Genomic DNA, 20,178 nt, shown 5'->3' with positions numbered 1-20,178 from the left:
ACAGCAGGGGATCATATCCTTGCTATTACCTGATGTTTACTTACAGTACTGTATTCTAAATACCACATTGTTTGAAAAAATATATATGAGAACATTGGACACAAAAGTATATATTACTGTGTCATTCTTTCTGCACATATGTTTGGAGCCCCTGCTTTAGATGTGTTCTTCACAGTAGGGAAACTAACATTTGTGTAGCTTTACAGTATTTCATTTTGTTTGATTTTCTCTCTGTCTGGTTGCATCTCGGATAGAGTACTTTGATACAGTACTTTATTGTTAATTTCCATGGAAATGCATAGTATAAGTATACCACGTCATTGATGAACTTTCTGTTGGTTTGCTGCAGGTGCCACAGGATTACCAGGAGGTATGTATTAGACCATTACCACTGCAGAACAGTTGTTGTATTTTTTTAGGAAGCCAACATCAATTATACTTTATATTCAATAGTTTTGCAACATATGTCATTAGAATCACTGAACATTTTATTTTAGTTTTTCGAGTGGTACATTATTCTATTTTGGAGTAACTTTTATAACTGTCATAATTATGACCCAACTGGTAATAATTGACCTGATTGCCTTCACAGTTGGTGCTGGGGTTCTTCAACCTAGTGGTAAGTAATTGAAATAGATACTCCTGACAGCGTAAAATTCCTTCTGCATAGAAATGGTGTCCTTACTTGTACCTATCAAACTTTCTGAACTTTCTTATATTTTCTTCTTATCTTATCTTTGAAGAGCAATATTAGATGGCTTTACTGTCAGCTCACCTTCATTGTTCATGACCTGTGATTATTTTTGCATTCACTGTACAGTCAAACATTAGTAGGGGTTTTGATTTATCATTACTTAGAAGGGATATGCCTCTGTAACTGTGTGTTAAAGACGTTTCACTTTGTTTCCAGCTGGTACAGGCCCAGTTCAGCCTGGTGAGTGTTGTGTCCACCATAGTAGACCTGGGTTCAAATACTATTGTTTTTCTTTCAAATACTTCTCATGTAGTTGCTACTGGAGTACAGCAGCCTGGAGGTTAGGCGTCTCAATAGTGGGGACTATAAGGAGCAGAGAATGTGACATTGTTTGGCCACATGGTGGCGACAAACTCCTGCAGGCAATGCTGTTAAGTAGTTTGTTTCCAGTTGCAAACGGAAATTACAATAATAATAATAATTTGGTGGGTGTTTATATTTGTCCTATTTCACATGTGCTTTATAGACACGTGTGAATTGGAAATGTGTTTTTTGCATAGGGTAGCCTAGTGGTTAGAGCGCTAGACTAGTAACCGGAAGGTTGCAAGTTCAAACCCCCGAGCCGACAAGGTACAAATCTGTCGTTCTGCCCCTGAACAGGCAGTTAACCCACTGTTCCTAGGCCGTCATTGAAAATAAGAATTTGTTCTTAACTGACTTGCCTGGTTAAATAAAGGTAAAATAAATAAAAGAAAATAAAAAATATCCCCTTGGAGAGTGGGGTCAATGCCATGGTCAGCCATTATCAATGGCACAATTAGGGCTAACTGGAGCAATTAGGGCTAAGTGCCTTGCTCAAGGGCACATCGCCAGATGTTTTACATTGTCGCCTCGGGGATTCAAACTAGCGACCTTTCGGTTTCTGCCCCAAAGCTCTAACCGCTAGACTTTATATTATTTACAGGTGTGGGTGTCGGAGCAGGTGGCAAAGCTCCTAAACCGCCTGGTGCAGGTAAGCATTCTGAAACCCTACTAACACTATATTATTGCAGTAGTATTACAGCACTGGTTGTTTACAACTTCAAATTGATACCATCAACTCAGATCCATAACCTATCCAGTAATGTGATTGAACACTTTTACATGCCTATATAAGATGTATTAACCCCTATGCACATTCATGTAGTAGTGATGTACCAACCCTCATACACACGATTCGGAATAATATGCTTAGTTATTGGTCAGGTAAGGATGTTATTACCTTCTTTATGTACAGTAAGTCAGTAGCAGGAGTTGTTTACACACAATGAACAGCAGCATCAGCCCTTTTCACTGGTCTAATGCACCAAAACATCCAATTAAGACTAGACTGCTACTAAAAGGAATTATGATTCCATGGCAATATATCATATATGAATAATGCTGACCCAGGCCACAATTTTTGTTGACATACCTAAAATGTGTTAGCCATTGCAAGACAGTCATATTGATTAAAGATATACAGAGATAAGTACAAGTCAACAGCATATGATAGTAAAAGGTGCAGTTATATTTGCTAGTAGTCTTGGGCCTTTATAAATCAAATCAAATCAAATGTTATTTGTCACATGCGCCGAATACAACAGGTAGACCTTACAGTGAAATGTTTACTTACAAGCCCTTAACCAACAATGCAGTAAGAAAAATACAGTAAGTGCTAAGAAACTATTTACTCAAATAAACTGAAGTAAAAAATAAAATGTAAAATGTAAAATACAAATACAAATAAAAAATAAGAGAAATAGAAAAATAACAAATAATTAAGGAGCAACAATAAAATAACAGTAGCGAGTATATACACAGGTTAGTCGAGGTAATTGAGGTAATATGTACATGTAGGTAGAGGTAAAGTGACTATACATGGATAATAAACAGAGAGTAGCAGCAGCGTAAAAATGGGGGTGGGGACAATGCAAATAGTCCGGGTAGCCATTTGATTGGGGATAGAAGCTGTTAAGAAGCCTTTTGGACCTAGACTTGGCGCTCCGGTACCGCTTGCCGTGCAGTAGCAGAGAGAACAGTCTATGACCTGGGTGGCTGGAGTCTTTGGCAATTATTTGGGCTTTCCTCTGACACCACCTGATGTAGAGGTCCTAGATGGCAGGAAGCTTGGCACCAGTGATGTACTACGCCGTATAAGGTGCTGTTGGGACGTGTAAATATTAAAGAATAGACCCAATCTAGACATGTGGATGCAGTCATCCTTATACATTCACATGTTTGTTATGTGCATTTTTTGAAACCCATGCCTTATGAGGTGAAGCTTTAGGGTGAACCTGCCTGAACTCCTGTGAATGTGTTGAATATGTTATCTCTGTCTCAGCTAGCTGGGTATCTCCTTCACTAGAGGCAAAAAGTTAACAATTCAGGCCTACATGTATATATTTTTGTGAACCATTTCTGTTGAGCATTTAAATACATATTTGGGCTACAACATAAAATTAAGGCCCATGTATGATTATTGGCCAACAAGTCTTAAACTAGATGAGAGCGCAAAATGAATCAAATCAAATCAAATCAAATTTATTTATATAGCCCTTCGTACATCAGCTGATATCTCAAAGTGCTGTACAGAAACCCAGCCTAAAACCCCAAACAGCAAACAATGCAGGTGTAAAAGCACGGTGGCTAGGAAAAACTCCCTAGAAAGGCCAAAACCTAGGAAGAAACCTAGAGAGGAACCGGGCTATGTGGGGTGGCCAGTCCTCTTCTGGCTGTGCCGGGTAGAGATTATAACAGAAAATGACCAAGATGTTCAAATGTTCATAAATGACCAGCATGGTCAAATAATAATAAGGCAGAACAGTTGAAACTGGAGCAGCAGCACAGTCAGGTGGACTGGGGACAGCAAGGAGCCATCATGTCAGGTAGTCCTGGGGCACGGTCCTAGGGCTCAGGTCCTCCGAGAGAGAGAAAGAAAGAGAGAATTAGAGAGAGCATATGTGGGGTGGCCAGTCCTCTTCTGGCTGTGCCGGGTGGAGATTATAACAGAACGTGGCCAAGATGTTCAAATGTTCATAAATGACCAGCATGGTTGAATAATAGTAGTAATGTCTGAAGTCTTAAACCTGAAAGGCCTTGCATGACTGAATCTGCATTAGGATGTTCTCATTTATTGTCTTAACTAACATTCTTTGACTGAGCCATTCATTGGTGTCCCCTGGTGATGAGGTCATCATGTCAGGAAATAAGCTGCTTTTCTTTGTCTCATGATTCAGGGGGATACCCGTATGGTGGTTATGGACAGGGTATGTATGAGAGAGGAGAAGAGCAAACCACAACCTTATCACTGCACTAGCAGCAAGCAGACACACTCTGCTTAAACACACACACAAACACACACACATCTCTGTTTTTATTTCAAACTACTGTGTGACTTCACGGAGATGTGACCTTGGCTTGATCCATATATTGCAGGAAATAATACAGATAATACAGATCCTTACACCATTCAGTATTTTATACAGGCAGAATTCATAAATCCACTACACACATTATGAGTGATATGCTGATTTAATCATACATTATGATATGCTGATTTAATGATGGAACATGACTCATTCTTTACATTAATCAATAATAGGATTTATTCACATCAATTAATCATAGGACTGGTTCATATGCAATGGACAGCAGTATCAGCCTCTTCTCTGTAAATTAATGCATCAAAGATCTGATCAAAATTAGGATTGTATGGCCAGGCCAGGGATAAGCTGTGTAATATTTTGACATGTTGAAAGCATATTGAAGTTTATTATATAAGCACGGGTCAGCTAACTTTATTGGAATTAGTATGCTAGCTACATGACCTGACGGAGCCACTCGCTGGTGCTCCCTTGTCAGGAATAAAGCTGCTTTTCTTTCCATCATGATTCAGCAGGACGACTCCCATATGGTCATGGACAGGGTATGTATGAGACAGGAGAGGAGGAGATGAGAGGAGGGGAGAGGAGGAGATGAGAGGAGGGGAGAGGAGGAGAGGATAGAAGGCCACTCCACCACATCCTCTTAAAACTAGTATTATAGGCAAAGAAAGAAAACAACAAACACTAGTTTGAACCGTACCAGATGTACTAGATCGTGAACTCTGACCTCTAGGCTGACCTCACCTCTTATGTCATCACTTTAAAAGCTTCACACAGTCTGTAGGTCTTCACTATCAAATCACAAGGTCATGTTGAAGAGATTACTGTTGATAGAGCTAGGACAATAAAGCTTGTGTGTGACATTCAGCATAGACAGGATGTACTGTAGTTAGCAGTACTGTATAGTCCTCTCCACCATCATTCATAATTCCATCTCAGATCAGTGTCCCATCCCACAGCTTTGATGGTACACTACACCACATATGTTATGTTATGTAATTGGGTGAACCATTTAGAAATGGCAGCACTTTGTGTATGTACATCGTCCCCCCACTTTAGGGGACCAAAGTATTGGGACAAATTCACTTATGTGTATTCAAGTATGTTATGTCCATGGGGTTTTAATGGCATATATTGCTCCATAGGTGCAGGTGGATATCCCTATGGAGGAGGCTATGGAAGTAAGCCAATTTCCCTATCTGCATCATTGTAATGGAGTCTCAAACTTAATTCACAAAGACCATGTGTGGCCTTAGGTTACTTTCTACTCAGACTAAATCCCCATCACTGTAATTGTTTTATTCAGGTATTTGTCCATTAATCTCAATACATTTCCGTATTCCTGGTGATACAGTCACTGTGGCATTACAGTCACTGTGGAGTAGAGAGTAAAAATAGGCTGTGCGGATTACATTTATGATCTCTGTATTTCCTCAGCTCCATACGGAGCAGGAGCTGGACAACTTCCTGGAGCCAAGCCCCTGAAACCTCCAGGTGTGTGTCAGTGCATGACTGTGACATAAGAAGTGTTGATCGAAGATGTAGCTACAGTACAGTGAGCTCCAAAAGTACAAATGTTTTGTTGTTTTTATCTCTGTACCAAAGCACTTTGGGTTTGACATGATACAAAGTGCAGACTGCCAGCTTTAATTTGAGGGTATTTTCATCCTAATTGGGTGAACCATTTAGAAATGGCAGCACTTTGTGTATGTACATAGTCGCCCCACTTTAGGGGACCAAAGTATTGGGACAAATTCACTTATGTGTATTCAAGCAGACAAAGGTTTACTATTTGGTCCCATATTCATAGCATGCAATGATTACATCAAGCTTGTGACTCTACAAACTCTACAAAAAGTATTCTTATTTGCAATAAAAGTGACTCCAAAATTACACAATACATTATATACAATTAATTTCTATTGGACACAAAATAATCTGAAACAACCAAAAAAACTGCAAACCCTTCCAACAGTTTGTAGAGTCACAAGCTTGATGTAATCACTGCATTCTAGGAGTATGGGAACAAAAACTAAACTTTTGACTACTTTAATACACATATAAGTGAATTTGTCCCAATAATTTTGGTCCTCTAAAATGGGGGGACTATGTACAAAAAGTGCTGTAATTTCTGAACCGTTTACCTTAATGGATTAAAATAAAATTAAAGCTGACAGTCTGCACTTTAACCTTGTTGTCGTTGTATCATTTAACATCCAAAGTGCTGGAGTACAGAGCCAAAAAAAACAAAAAATGTGTCCCAATACTTTTGGAGATCACTGTATATAATCTCACTCACTGTTTTGTATCTCTCCTGTAGTTGTGGGAGGAGCAGGCGGTGTGGCTGGAGGAGCAGGTATTCCTCTTACTGGAGCCGGTGGTGGTGTAGGTATGGGATCAGTTTCGTACGTGTCTTAGGAAATAAGCAAGCTTTCTGTGTAACTGAGCCAACATCCACAATGTCCCCATAATGGAGCCGTACAAAGAGACATGTTGAGTTAAACCCCATCTCATAAGTTCAATAAGGTCCTATTGTAATTCCATACTCCCTAACCTCAGATCAACTCTATATAACATTGTGTTACATACAGGGCATTCGGAAAATATTCAGACCCCTTCCCTTTTTCCACATTTTGTTACATTTTAGCCTTAAAATCAATGTATTAAATACCTTTATTTCCTCATCAATCTACACACAATGCTCCATAATGACAACACGAAAACAGGTTTTTAGAAATGTTTGCAAATGTATTTGAAACTATAAAACCTTATATGTTTTCTAGTTTTATATGTAAATACATTATTTATGTATTCAGACCCTTTGCTATGAGATTCGAAATTGAGCTCAGGTGCATCCTGTTTCCATTGATTATCCTTGAGATGTTTCTACAACTTGATTGGAGTCTATCTGTGGTAAATTCAAATGATTGGACATGATTTGGAAAGGCACACACCTGTCTATATAAGGTCCCACAGTTGACAGTAGCCTCCATCATTCTTAAATGGAAAAGATATTTGCAACCACCAAGACTCTTCTAGAGCTGGCCGTCCGGCCAAACTGAGTAATCAGGGGAGAAGGGAGGTGACCAAGAACCCGATGGTGACTGAGAGAGCTCTAGAGTTCCTATGTGGAGATGGGAGAACCTTCCAAAAGGACGACCATCTCTGCAGCACTCCACCAATCAAGTGTTTATGGTAGAGTGGCCAGACCGAAGCCACTCCTCAGTAAAAGGCACATTTGCCAAAAAGCACCTAAAGGACTCTCAGACCATGAGAAACCAGATTCTCTGGTATAATGAAACCAAGATTGAACACTTTGGCCTGAATGTCAAGTGTCTCTTCTGGAGGAAACCGGGCACCATCCCTATGGTGAAGCATGGTGGTGGCAGCATCAACGACCCCAAGCACACAGCCAAGACAACGTAGGAGTGGCTTCGGGACAAGTCTCTGAATGTCTTTGAGTGGCCCAGCTAGAGCCCGAACTTGAACCCGATCGAACATCTCTGGAAAGACCTGAAAATAGCTGTGCAGGTACACTCCCCATTAAACCTGACAAAGCTTGAGAGGATCTGCAGAAAAGAATGGGAGAAACTCCCCAAATACAGGTGTGCCAAGCTTGTAGCGTCATACCCAAAAAGACAAGAGACTCTAATCGCTGCCAAAGGAGCTTCAACAAAGTACTGATTAAAGGGTCTGAATATGTAATATTTCAGTTTTTAATTTTTTATACGTTTGCAACAATTTTGAAAAAAACTGTTTTTGCTTTGTCATTATGGGGTATTGTGTGTAGATTGATGAGGGAAGAAATCAATTGAATTCATTTTAGAATAAGGCTGTAACGTACTGGAACAACATGTGGAAAAAGTCAAGGGGTCTGAATACTTTCCAAATGCACTGTAAATCTGGCAGCATAAATCTTTGGTATTCCCTACACAATGAGGTCATCATGTCAGGAATAAAACTGCTTTTCTTTCCACCATGATTCAGGGGGATACCCGTATGGTTATGGTCAAGGTGGTTATGGACAGGGACAGGGTATGTATGAGAGAGGAGAAGCAGGCCAGCTCAATATTGTATTCCCTTTTACCTCACTCTGGCCTCTCAGAGTGACCATTGTCCAGGAAATGTCATTGGCTTGCACTTCCTGTGACCAATGAGGCGATAGGAGCAGTGACTGTGACAGACACCAGAGCCAGGAATGAGATGCCAACGGGACTGTGTGTCTGAAACCCCATTGCCCACTGAGCTAGAAACACCCTTTCCAAACCAAACCGCCGAAACTCTCATTTCCCCTCAAACAGTTACAAAGCTACAAGTTATGCGGTTGTAGCTTTGTAACAACACAAAGCTTGACCATAGCCGGGGAAATGGCTTGTCCTTAACTGCCTAGTGTAGCTAGATAGGTTCAACTGTCATCAACAGTTGCTGATTATATAAAGCTACAGATACTGTAATAACTAGCTAGTAGCTAATAACTACAGTTGAAGTCGGAAGTTTACAGACACCTTAGCCAAATACATTTAAACTCAGTTTTTCACAATTCCTGACATTTAACACCAGTAAAAATTCCCTGTCTTAGGTCAGTTAGGATCACCACTTTATTTTAAGAATGTGAAATGTCAGAACAATAGTAGAGGTATTTTTTTATTTCAGTTTTTATTTCTTTCATCACATTCCCAGTGGGTCAGAAGTTTACATACACTCAATTAGTATTTGGTAGCATTGCCTTTAAATTGTTTAAGTTGGGTCAAACTTTTCGGGTAGCTTTCTACAAGCTTCCCACAATAAGTTGGGTGAATTTTGGCCCATTCCTCCTGACAGAGCTGGTGTAACTGAGTCAGGTTTGTAGGTCTCCTTGTGCGCACATGCTTTTCCAGTTCTGCCCACAAATGTTCTATAGGATTGAGGTCAGGGCTTTGCGAATGCTACTGCAATACCATGACTTTGTTGTCCTTAAGCCATTTTGCCACAACTTTGGAAGAATACTTGGGGTCATTGTTCATTTGGATGACCCATTTAGGACCAAGCTTTAACTTCCTGACTGATGTCTTGAGATGTTGCTTCAATATATCCACATAATTTTCCATCCTCAGGACGCCATCTATTTTGTGAAGTGCACCAGTCCCTCCTGCAGCAAAGCACCCCCACAACATGATGCTGCCACCCCCATGCTTCACGGTTGGGGATGGTGTTCTTCAGCTTACAAGCCTCCCCCTTTTTCCTCCAAACATAACGATGGTCATTATGGCCAAACAGTTCTATTTGTGTTTCATCAGAGGACATTTCTCCAAAAAGTACAATCGTTGTCCCCATGTGCAGTTGTAAACCATAGTCTAGCTTTTTTATGCTGGTTTTGGAGCAGTGGCTTCTTCCTTGCTGAGCGGCCTTTCAGGTTATGTCGATATAGGACTTGTTTTACTGTGGATATAGATACTTTTGTACCCATTTCCTTCAGCATCTTCACAAGGTCCTTTGCTGTTGTTTTGGGATTGATTTGCATTTTTCGCACCAAAGTTCGTTCGTTCATCTCTAGGAGACAGAACGCGTCTCCTTCCTGAGCGGTATGACGGCTCCGTGGTCCCGTGGTGTTTACACTTGCGTACTATTGTTTGTACAAATGAATGTGGTACCGTCGGGCGTTTGGAAATTGCTCCCAAGGATGAACCAGACTTTTGATTATTTTAACTTTTTTTTCTGAGGTCTTGGCTGATTTCTTGTGATTTTCCCATAATGTCAAGCAAAAAAGCACTGAGTTTGAAGGTAGGCCTTGAAATACATCCACGGGTACACCTCCAATTGACTCAAATGATGTCAATTAGCCTATCAGAAGCTTCTAAAGCCATGACATAATTTTCTGGAATTTTCCAAGCTGTTTAAAGGCACAGTCAACTTAGTGTATGTAAACTTCTGACCCACTGAAATTGTGATACAGTGAATTTTAAGTGAAATAATCTGTCTGTAAACAATTGTTGGAAAAATGACTTGTGTCATGCACAAAGTCGATATCCTAACCGACTTGCCAAAACTATAGTTTGTTAACAAGACATTTGTGGAGTGGTTGAAAAATGAGTTTTAATGACTCCAACCTAAGTGTATTTAAACTTCCGACTTCAACTGTACCCAGTGTGTGAAATTTCAACCATGTTCTTAGTGGAGGATTAGTCTCACCCACTAGATGCCTGGCATGAGGCTATTGGAGAACTAATCCAGTCACATGTTTCAGGTGCGAGGTATCCTGCTGGTGTTGGTCTGGGAACAGGGGCAGGAGCAGGTCAAAAAGCACCCAAACCCCCAGGTAAAAATCCTGACACATAAAGCCCAGCTTTGTACTAATTACACGTTTTAGTCTTACTTATCCAATCTAACTCATATGAACAACATAGCACAGTGTTGTTATCTTTATTTTGGAGTGGAGTTATCGTAAAAGTAGTAAGAAATGTTGATCATTGAGTCATATCAACTCCAGACACTGGATCCCCCAGGGTACAGTACTGTAGGGCAAGACAGAAGAAACCAGTGGAGACTCCCAGTGGAGACTGATTACCGTCAGAAGCAGAGTTAGTTTGTAACGGTTTTTGCAACATCAAAGTGTGACGGTTTAGAGCTAGCAGCACAGACCTCTGGAGAGTCGTTCTATTCTGCCCATAACAGTACTGCGTGAGCTCTGCCAGGGGAAGTAGGATTCCATCATTGTATACAAGATGTTCCTGCCTACAGCTTAGCCATATTCAACAGCAGACCTGGGTTCAAATAGTATTTGAAAATCGTTCAACTATATCTCAACTCTTCAGTAATGCTCCACTCTCTCCTGTTCAATAGGTTATGGTAACCTGGGTGCTGGTGGTGCTGGTTATAATCCAGGTGAGACTGACTGTCCTGCTGTAGTTTCTGTAGTTTACTGTAGTTAACTGTGAGGTTTCATCCTCATGTTCATAAACTGGTAAAAATGCACACACATAAGTAGCAGGATAGTATCACCTCACTAAGACTCACTGTCAAAACATTGTGATGAAAAGACTTCTCTGACAAGTGATACATCGCAAGACTAGCATGGCACATATCATGTCTTCATATGGTTAGGATTATGTTGACACATTGGCAGGGTTTTGACTATGTTCAGGATTATACTTGGAAGTGTATCACCAAGGTTGTGGAACTTTCAGCATCCTCTCCTCTCCTCCTCTCCCTCGCTGTTTGGGATGAATGTTATCACGCTGGTCCAGCAGTGGAGAGACTGCTCTCTGCCTCAGGCTCCACGGATACTGACTAGTCAATGCCTGCAGGCTATTATCCACCAACCATTGGTCAAATATTCCCTGACACAGAGAGCAGAGCACCCCACAGTACAACATATTGCCTGTTTCACATGCTATCACATATGGTACAACTTTGCTAATACTGTATGCAAATGTTGTTACCCAAGGAGAATCCAGCACCATTAGCCTTTTGATAAATACTGTAGCTAAATAGTTTGAATAAATACACTGGCCTGGTAAATATGCATACACAATGCATATGACCTGATGCTACCTCTCAGTTCATACTGTATGTTCTAATTTGACTGGTTGTGTTCTGGGCTCGGCCATTAATTGTTGAGGAAAAAGCCATGCTTAAGTTAAGTCTGAGACCAAAGCTGCAGTAGGGTGTGTAACCCTGTCTAAATGTAGACCAGTATATACAATGTATACAGTATATGTAGTGTTGTTGTTGTTTTGTTCATTTTTGCTGTGTTACCCTTGCAGGTGCTGGTGCGGTCCCAAATTACGGAGGTGGCTACCCACAACAACGGGGCTACCCACAGCAAGGTGGAGGCTACCCACAGCAAGCCTACCCGGGTAACGTGTATAACCGCTATATGTGATAGTCAGATGCACTGTGTGTACAGTATGTGTACATAAACATGGAGTTGTTGTTATTACAGTATCTCTTATGTATAGCGTGTGTGTGTGGGGGGGGTGATGGTCATTTTCCATAAAGGTTATTTTGTATTGCATGTTTTGTATTGTGAACCCCAAGGATCATCGTGAACACTGACGGTGCCATTTATCAGTGGCAACTACCACAGAGACAACAGCACAGAGCCATTTATCATCTAGAGAGACAAAGGGAAAAGGATAAAAAACGTTTTTAGCTGTTATAGCTTTATATAGAGAATGGGATGTTGTGACCCAGGAACTATAAAGATAAAAGTAGAACAAAAAGAGCTTGTAGTTTGAACCAAATTTCATCTTTACTATCCAGTGAAGATAGCGGAAGCAAGGGCATTCACTTTGAGTTCCCCTTTGTAAGCATGCCCCAATCATTCACTTACAGTAAATGTAGAAAAGTGTTGATTGGCCGTAAGTTTAGACTTCTGACAGACTTGACATAATTTTGCAAAACTGAGTTTAAGACTAAGAAATAGTCGCCAACAGTTATTTCAAGGTCAAATAGGCTAGCCCCTCAACAGAACCATCAAAAGAATAGTTGTCAATTAAACCTGACCTATTTTCCTAACCACATATGCCCACTGGCAACAGGGGTTTGAGCCTTGTCTCAGCCACCCTCTGTCTATGCCCCTACTATCTGTCTCCGTCTCGACATTTCCAGCTGAACTGTAAATACAAAATATAAAAGCAAACATTCAACCTGACTCAGAGTGCTAGTGGATCTTTCACTGCCCATGATTACCCCCTGTTTCTACCTGGATCAGGAAGTGAACTAAAGCCTGTTGCTTTCCTATTAGAGCTAACCAGATAAAGAGAGAAGGAAACTGATCTAGAGACAATTGAAAGGAACAGCCAACTTCCCCATACCTGGTTTAGTTTCCCCTAATTAAATTAATTGAGGGGGAACATTGGGTGCTCTGAGCACTTAAATGGTTATTAAAATAATCATCATTGTTTTTTGATTGAGGTGGTGTTTGGAATGTTGGTCCCTCTCTGTCTCTCTCTCTCTCTCTCTTTCTCTCTCTCTCTCTCTCTCTCTCTCTCTCTCTCTCTCTCTCTCTCTCTCGCTCTCTCTCTCTCTCTCTCGGTCTCTCTCTCTCTCTCTCTCTCTCTCTCTCTCTCTCTCTCTCTCTCTCTCTCTCTCTCTCTGTCTCTCGGTCTCTCTCTCTCTCTCTCTCTCTCTCTCTCTCTCTCTCTCTCTCTCTCTCTCTCTCTCTCTCTCTCTCTCGCTCGCTCTCTCTCTCTCTCTCTCTCTCTCTCTCTCTCTCTCTCGGTCTCTCTCTCTCTCTCTCTCTCTCTCTCTCTCTCTCGCTCTCGCTCTCGCTCTCTCGCTCTCTCGCTCTCTCTTACTCTCTCTCTCTCTCTCTCTCTCTCTCTCTCTCTCTCTCTCTCTCTCTCTTCTCTCTCTCTCTCTCTCTCTCTCTCTCTCTCTCTCTCTCTTACTCTCTCTCTCTCTCTCGCTCTCTCTCTCGCTCTCTCGCTCTCTCGCTCTCTCTTACTCTCTCTCTCTCTCTCTTAGCGTGGTCCCTAGTTGTTAATTACTCTCACATTTACTGTAGCTTCTGTGAATTGGATAGCTACTCTGACCATGCAAATCAGGTATTAATGTTTTACTACCATGGTGCAAATATTGCCCACACACAGAAAACATCAAACACTCCTGGTAACCTCCTCAATTTACAGCTTCAAATGGAAAAGTCCCAATTCCTATTATTACTGATGATATGGAATTAACTTGAATTGTCAATGACTTTTGTCTGGCAACATGATGATGATGTCTAGCATTATATTTGAAATGAACCAAATCTCTATTGGTAGCTTTTTTTCTTTTAACATATAAATACCGTTAATTTCCAATTTCTTACATTTGACATGATTAAAAATAATGATTTAATTCAGGATGTCTCAATGGTGTGACCACCCTTGGGAATAATGAATTGGTTTTTGGATGACTTAATGAGCTCTGCTGCATATTCCTGTCTAGTCTGAAATGCAGACTGTTTACTGGCATCAGTGAAGGCTTTGCCCTTGCAGTGTGCTTGTTTACTAGATATCTATTCATGTTTTACTATTTGTTTACAAAGACAGTAATGAGACCAAAACATGGTATTTTGCTATTGCAGTATTAGTAAAAGCATGTGGTTGTTACTCTATCAGATAATGCTCAAACATAATCGCACTTTCTTGAAAAGTCTCTACATTTTGTCTTACATAAATTCCAAAGCACGTCATCATTACATGGGGAAAATCCTCTTGTGATTATGTGATGTCTGCTGTTTTCTAATCAGATTGATAGTGTGTTTATGACTATACCTGTTTTGACTGAGAAAGTCCCATACTGATCATTCTAGTTCATGACTCACCAAAACACGGGCACTTTCCATTGGTTATCTGTCTGACCAAGTGTGTTTTGGTTGCTTTGTGTGTTCCAATGCTCAATGAAGAAAGGGTCTTCAGCTCTCTCCCCCTCTATCTGAAAACTTTCTAATCAAAGTGTTTTAAGATTATACTACATTGTGCTATTTTAAACATGAATCGCCCTTAGCAAAAATCATCTCATTCCTTCCAAACTCCAAATGCTTTTTCTTAAGTTTAAACGTTGTCTGTTTACTAGGAGCATATGGAGCAGGCCAGACGGCACCACTGACTCCTCAACAAGGTACTGGTGTCTTCCTTCTTTCACCTCTTGAAAAGTAACTGTTGTCCTACCTACTCAGCCAAACGTTACACTACACAGCCAGTGCAAGGGGGAAAGATTTGCTTGAAATTTTCAGATTTTCTCTTACACCTGGTACATTTCCTATTTTATTATAATCAGTCAGTTCTTAGCGGAGGAGAACATCACATAAGATTATTTGGATGAGATTAGAATGAGAGGATGGGGGGGGGTGATAGAACAGTGAGTACTTGTCAGTGCAGATGGTGTACCAACCAATGCCTAGTGAGTCTGATAATCTGAATTTTCCTGAGCACAGGGAAGATTACTGACGGTGGGATTATGTTTCAAAAAGCAAGGCAGGTTTTTCTCAGCTAGTTTAATAAAACCTATGACAGGTCAGGATTTAGAGGATTTGATGTGCTACTCCAGTAGTGCTGTGCTGATATTGCGTGGAAATCTTTGGGATATTAACCTAAAATAAATTCACAACAGTCACTGTCAGTCTGTTTCTGTAGTGCTGCGCCAGAGGAGGCTGGTGGGAAGAGCTGTAGGAAGATGGGCTCATTATAATGCCTGGAATGGAATATATATGGAACGGAGTGTTTGATACCATTCCATTGATTCCATTCCAGTATTTGCAATGAGCCCATCCTCCTATAGCTCCTCCCACCAGCCTTCTCTGTCAGCGCATATGTTTGCTAGTAGCCCACAACTGTATACTGGCACTGCCAGGGGAGAAATTACCCAGCATATGTTCTTGACTAATTGGAATCCACTTTTTCAGCTATATCTTAGCTCTTATTACTTTTAGTAGATAAGACTTACACTCACATGGGTTTTTATATAACTATTTAAAACTATTTAAATCTTTCACATGTTTACACTTATCACAAGAATGGTCTAAATGTCTAATCTACATTATGCCAAATGATGTGCTATTGCCAATTATTTGTGCTAATACAGTATCATAAATTATTACGTGTTATCAATGTAGGCCCCTTTATGGTGCATAGATCAAGTAGTATTCCCATTATATTACACACATACCGCTAACACCTCTGAGTACAGCCTGCAACCTACTGTAGGATACCTGCAGTTCAAATCAATACATTTGTAATAGCTGAGAATTATTCATTAAGACTATTGATTTGGAGCATCTGTTGCAGTCGCAACACAAGTGAATATCAATAGCCCCTCTGTATCTAGCATATGCGGACAGCCAACCTGTTAGTGTTTGTTGTTAGCCAACCTGTTAGCGTATGCTAACTGACTCACCAGGCTTACTGGGGCTCTTGGCTGCAGTGGTCAAGCAACAGATGTCCATAAAGTTTACCCATCTGTGCAGTGTGGTTAGAAAAACACATTAGAGTTGTTCAGGATATTACTTGCCAACACTGTAAAAAAAAATGTTAATCACAGGTGCTTTTGTGGTCACTAACTTTTTTCGCAGCCAAAGCAGCCAAGTATGGCCCACTCCAGAGCTTCCTTGGTGGAGCAGGAGGAGGAGGCTACAGACCAGGTACGATAAAACACACACACATCCTCTGGCATGTGACCAAAATAATTCTTAAATCTGGTTCCGGACCAAGTAGAAATGCATGAATCCGAACCGTCTTTCAAATGCATGCATTTAAAAATATCCTCTTTTCCAATGTGGTTTCGGAACAGGAGGAGTTGCTGCTGGATGCCAAAGCAAATACTGTGGAAGGCGGAAGTAGAGGATGTTCTTGAGAAGAAGTTGAATTTCAAGAAACAATGGTGCTACTGCATTATCTAGAATGTACATTTTAAATGCACAAAATCCCCCATTACAGTATGTAAAGATATGTTGTACTTTATTTGATATTTTTTATACAAACCCACCGACCCAGACTTTTGCACACATTTGATGTGACTTGGTGTTATTGATTGTGCCTTTATCGTTACAGTGGTCATGGTGCTCATCATCTCTTACTGACATGCCTGCGATGCTCCCCTTTTAGTAGCTATACTCAGTAGTTGTGTGTGCGTGCATGTGTGTGGGCATGTTTGTGTGGATGTTTGCCTATGTGGCTGTGTGTACGTGTGCGCTTGCACGTGTTGCCATAGATGTGTGCGTGATTGGGTAGAAAGGAGAATGTGAAAGATTCTCCAGCCATAGAAGCACCAGTTCTGTGACAGTACATCCCTCTACTGCAGTATCCCCAATTGCTTAGTGTCTGTGTGTACCAAAGTTGGAGATCTTCACATACTGACACGTCAAACTAAGGGTTGAGCTTCAAGAGGTATGGTTGGTAAAGTGCTGATAAACTTTGGCCATGTATCAGAACTGCCTCCTCTGGCTTTCTATCATCTCTGCTGCTATTTATAGCCCTGGGTGAAATAGCAGTGGCATAGCGGGTGTGTGTGGGCACAGGTTTCACAGTCCATCTGCCATCAGTAACTATTTTAAGTGCCATGGTTTAAGTAGCCTATCTTCAGCCTTCTTACCTTGATTTCCGCCAAACTTGTGAAGTATGAAGAGCAGGTTTTGCTCTGAATGTGGGAAAGCTGATGACAATCAATCCAAAGGTGTTCAAAAGATTTTTAGGTGATCTTTAGTGATATTCATATCATACACATTGTGTCGGTTTGTACCAATCATTTGAAATGCGGTGTGTTTTGTTTCTTAAATGATTTGTATGTTTTTAGTTTTTAGAAATGCAGGTTTTACAAAAATGTAAAAGTAAAATTCAAATCCTTTCGATACTGCTCTGGCATGTATTGTACATTATGTATGTATGTATGACATGAACATTTTGTTTTCTTAATTATGTATAATTTTTCTGGTGTCCAAGATTAAGTGCCTGGAATGTTATGCATATCTGGAATCATTCTAGTTTCACATGCAGTCATAGTTTAATTTATGCAAATTGCATTATTCAAGTTTCAAATGTTTCTGGTCAGAAAAGTAGACTCAAGATTTGTGTAATCTAGAATAAGGCAACTAACTGTATGTTGTAGTAATAGCCCTGGGTTATCATGACTCTCACTCTCTTCAGTTCTTTTAGCCTACTCCGTGATGGTTTTTATGAACTGTGTGAGCCGCACCTGTCAGGGGCCGCTGCCCTGTGCCGTGGGATAGTATTCATCTGATTTTCACAGCACATTTGACTTGTGCCCAGCAATACCGACCTTTTAATTGCTTCAGTAAAAAAACTAAATAAAATTGTTTTAATGAATACACATTTGTGCCCAGGCATCAGCGTTTTTCCATCTGCACCAAAACTGCACCAACATATCAAAATGAATCAATGGCTCAAATGTTATTCAAGAACTTTAAAATGGCTGAAGGTAGGCTAGTCTTTTATTAATGCAACTAGCCTATTCCAGCCTGTTCTCATAGACTAGATGATACAGCTCATTTCTGTGATGGGTGCACTGCGCATCCCTTCCTCTCTGCTCTCAGTTGCTTGTGCTTTTGCTGCGCAGACAAAAATTCCAGGGATTGTTGTCGGTTGGCCAACCCATAGCTTCCTGTCCCCTGCCGGAATGTTTTAATTCGCCCATCCTCGCTTCTTCGAATAAATCGCAGAATATCTTTCGAAGTAGTGTCAAGCTTTAAGGGGCGTCCAGCGGGCTGCATATACACAGACACACAACACTACTAGACCGGTTATCTGTTCATCAGAGGCAGGCTCTCATAGAGCTCCCAGTCGGAGAGTGAATGAGGTTGATGCTGTTCTGTTGTAACTGGAAGGACGAACGTATGGGAGAGGAGGAAGGTGAGTTCAAGTTTTCAATACGCAGTTTTTCTCTGGAAAGACGATAGCGGGTGTCTTGAAACGTGTCAGTGCGGGAGATGTTATTAGAGCTAGTGTAGTGAACCCTTCATCGCTCGATAACAGAGATGCTACACTGAATTCATAATATACAACACAATAGATACATTGTTTATGGTGTTTTTGGAGGGTGAGATTGGTGACATGTATTCTTTGAAAATGATCAAAAAAGAATGTCCTTGTTTTGCTGCAATAACACAAGTAGGTAGTCGTTCTCTTTTATTTCCGAGTAACACAAGCCCGCTGCATAATGATAACACGACCGGGATGGTGTTTAGAAGTATAATAATTTGGGTATTAGAACTGTTAATGTTTTGGTTAGTTCAATCTAATTAAATACAAATTACATGGGACATTGAAACCACAGCACTGCTCTGACCCACAACAACACAACTTCAAAACTGATAGTTAGACTTTCTTTTAAATAATCAATACCCTTTCTTGGCATTCCATTCCTGTGATTCCATGACCTCGTTTAGCCTAGTTGCAATGTAACTAGTTCCAATGATGCTAGCTCACTAGCCTATATTGTGGAAGTTGAATATACAAAATAATGACGCCTACAATATAACATTTATGAAAAAGGATAGGTAGGAAACTTGTCTATGACAAGTAGCCTAGTAATATCAACAGGATAGGGCGTCTAAATATCCGATTGGACAATGTTGTTACTGGGTCCTCACAGGAGGGGTAATCAACCAGAAATTCCTTTGCAAGATCTGGTTTCCATAGTAAGATCAACTGGAGCATTAAACTGCTCTTCCACTAATTGTCAAAGTAAATCCACTAGAAGGGTGTACAATTACTAGTAGTATATTCCTACTAGTGCAGGTTCACTTAACAGGTTGTTGAAATCAGATTTTGTTCAGAGATGAAAATGGTATGCACTTGGGCCTTGCATTGTGTGCCACTGACACACAGCATCAGGCCTGATAACCAACAATGATGAGACAGCCTACAGGGAGGAGGTGATGACCCTGTGAGTGTGCTGCCAGGAAAATAACCTCACACTCAACATCAACAAAACAAAGGAGCTGATCGTGGACTTCAGGAAACAGCAGAGGGAGCACCCCCCTATCCACATTGATGCAACAGTGCCTCTTCAACATCAGGAGGCTGAAGAAATTTGTTTTGGCACCTAAAACCCTCACAAACTTTTACAGATGCACAATTGAGAGCATCCTGTCAGGCTGTATCACCGCCCGGTATGGCAATTGCACCGCCCGCAACCGCAGGGCTCACCAGAGGGTGGTACGGTCTGCCCAATGCATCACCGGGGGCAAAATACCTGCCCTCCAGGACACCTACAGCACCCAATGTCACAGGAAGGCCAAAAAGATAATCAAGGACAACAACCACCCGAGCCACTGGCTGTTCACCCCACTATCATCCAGAAGGCGAGGTCAGTACAAGTGCATCAAAGCCAGGACCACGAGACTAAAAAACAGCTTCAATTTAAGGCCATCAGACTGTTAAACAGCCAGGCTGCTGCCCTATATACTTAGACTTGAAATAACTGGCCACTTTAATAATGGAACACTAACACTAGTCACTTTAATAATGTTTACATATTTTACATTACTCATCTCATATGTATATACTGTATTCTACTCTAATGCTGCTCTGACATTGCCCATTTATATATTCTTAATTCCATTCCTTTAGATTTGTGTGTATTGTTGTGAAATTGTTA

General features: G+C 40.8%; 2 protein-coding genes across 36 annotated transcripts in view; both read left to right on the top strand.

Annotated features, from left to right (window-relative positions):
• Positions 1-17,889, top strand: part of LOC124006069 (elastin-like) — an 89,280-nt gene extending 71,391 nt beyond the window's left edge. For 26 of the 35 annotated variants that reach the window (XM_046315818.1, XM_046315810.1, XM_046315815.1 and 23 more), the window contains 16 exons: positions 350-370; positions 593-619; positions 911-934; positions 1,659-1,706; positions 3,952-3,981; positions 4,611-4,640; positions 5,244-5,279; positions 5,536-5,592; positions 6,419-6,487; positions 8,086-8,133; positions 10,322-10,393; positions 10,918-10,959; positions 11,841-11,933; positions 14,641-14,685; positions 16,136-16,204; positions 16,354-17,889. In XM_046315818.1, coding sequence (XP_046171774.1) covers positions 350-370; positions 593-619; positions 911-934; positions 1,659-1,706; positions 3,952-3,981; positions 4,611-4,640; positions 5,244-5,279; positions 5,536-5,592; positions 6,419-6,487; positions 8,086-8,133; positions 10,322-10,393; positions 10,918-10,959; positions 11,841-11,933; positions 14,641-14,685; positions 16,136-16,204; positions 16,354-16,403 — 761 coding nt within the window. In that variant the 3' untranslated portion in view covers positions 16,404-17,889. The remainder of the gene's footprint in view (positions 1-349; positions 371-592; positions 620-910; positions 935-1,658; positions 1,707-3,951; positions 3,982-4,610; positions 4,641-5,243; positions 5,280-5,535; positions 5,593-6,418; positions 6,488-8,085; positions 8,134-10,321; positions 10,394-10,917; positions 10,960-11,840; positions 11,934-14,640; positions 14,686-16,135; positions 16,205-16,353) is intronic. The other 9 variants (XM_046315799.1, XM_046315788.1, XM_046315790.1 and 6 more) reach the window with 6 other exon arrangements.
• Positions 17,890-18,186: 297 nt separating this feature from the next.
• The window catches only part of LOC124005815 (LIM domain kinase 1-like), a 73,779-nt gene continuing 71,787 nt past the window's right edge, over positions 18,187-20,178 (top strand). The window contains exon 1 of the mRNA XM_046315381.1: positions 18,187-18,428. Within this exon, the coding sequence (XP_046171337.1) occupies positions 18,371-18,428 (58 nt within the window). The 5' untranslated portion in view covers positions 18,187-18,370. The remainder of the gene's footprint in view (positions 18,429-20,178) is intronic.

Source organism: Oncorhynchus gorbuscha, linkage group LG19 (genome assembly GCF_021184085.1).
Source record: "Oncorhynchus gorbuscha isolate QuinsamMale2020 ecotype Even-year linkage group LG19, OgorEven_v1.0, whole genome shotgun sequence".
NCBI lineage: Eukaryota > Metazoa > Chordata > Actinopteri > Salmoniformes > Salmonidae > Oncorhynchus > Oncorhynchus gorbuscha.
The sequence above is the reverse complement of the archived record's forward strand: the minus strand, read 5'-3'. Positions and strand labels throughout refer to the sequence as shown.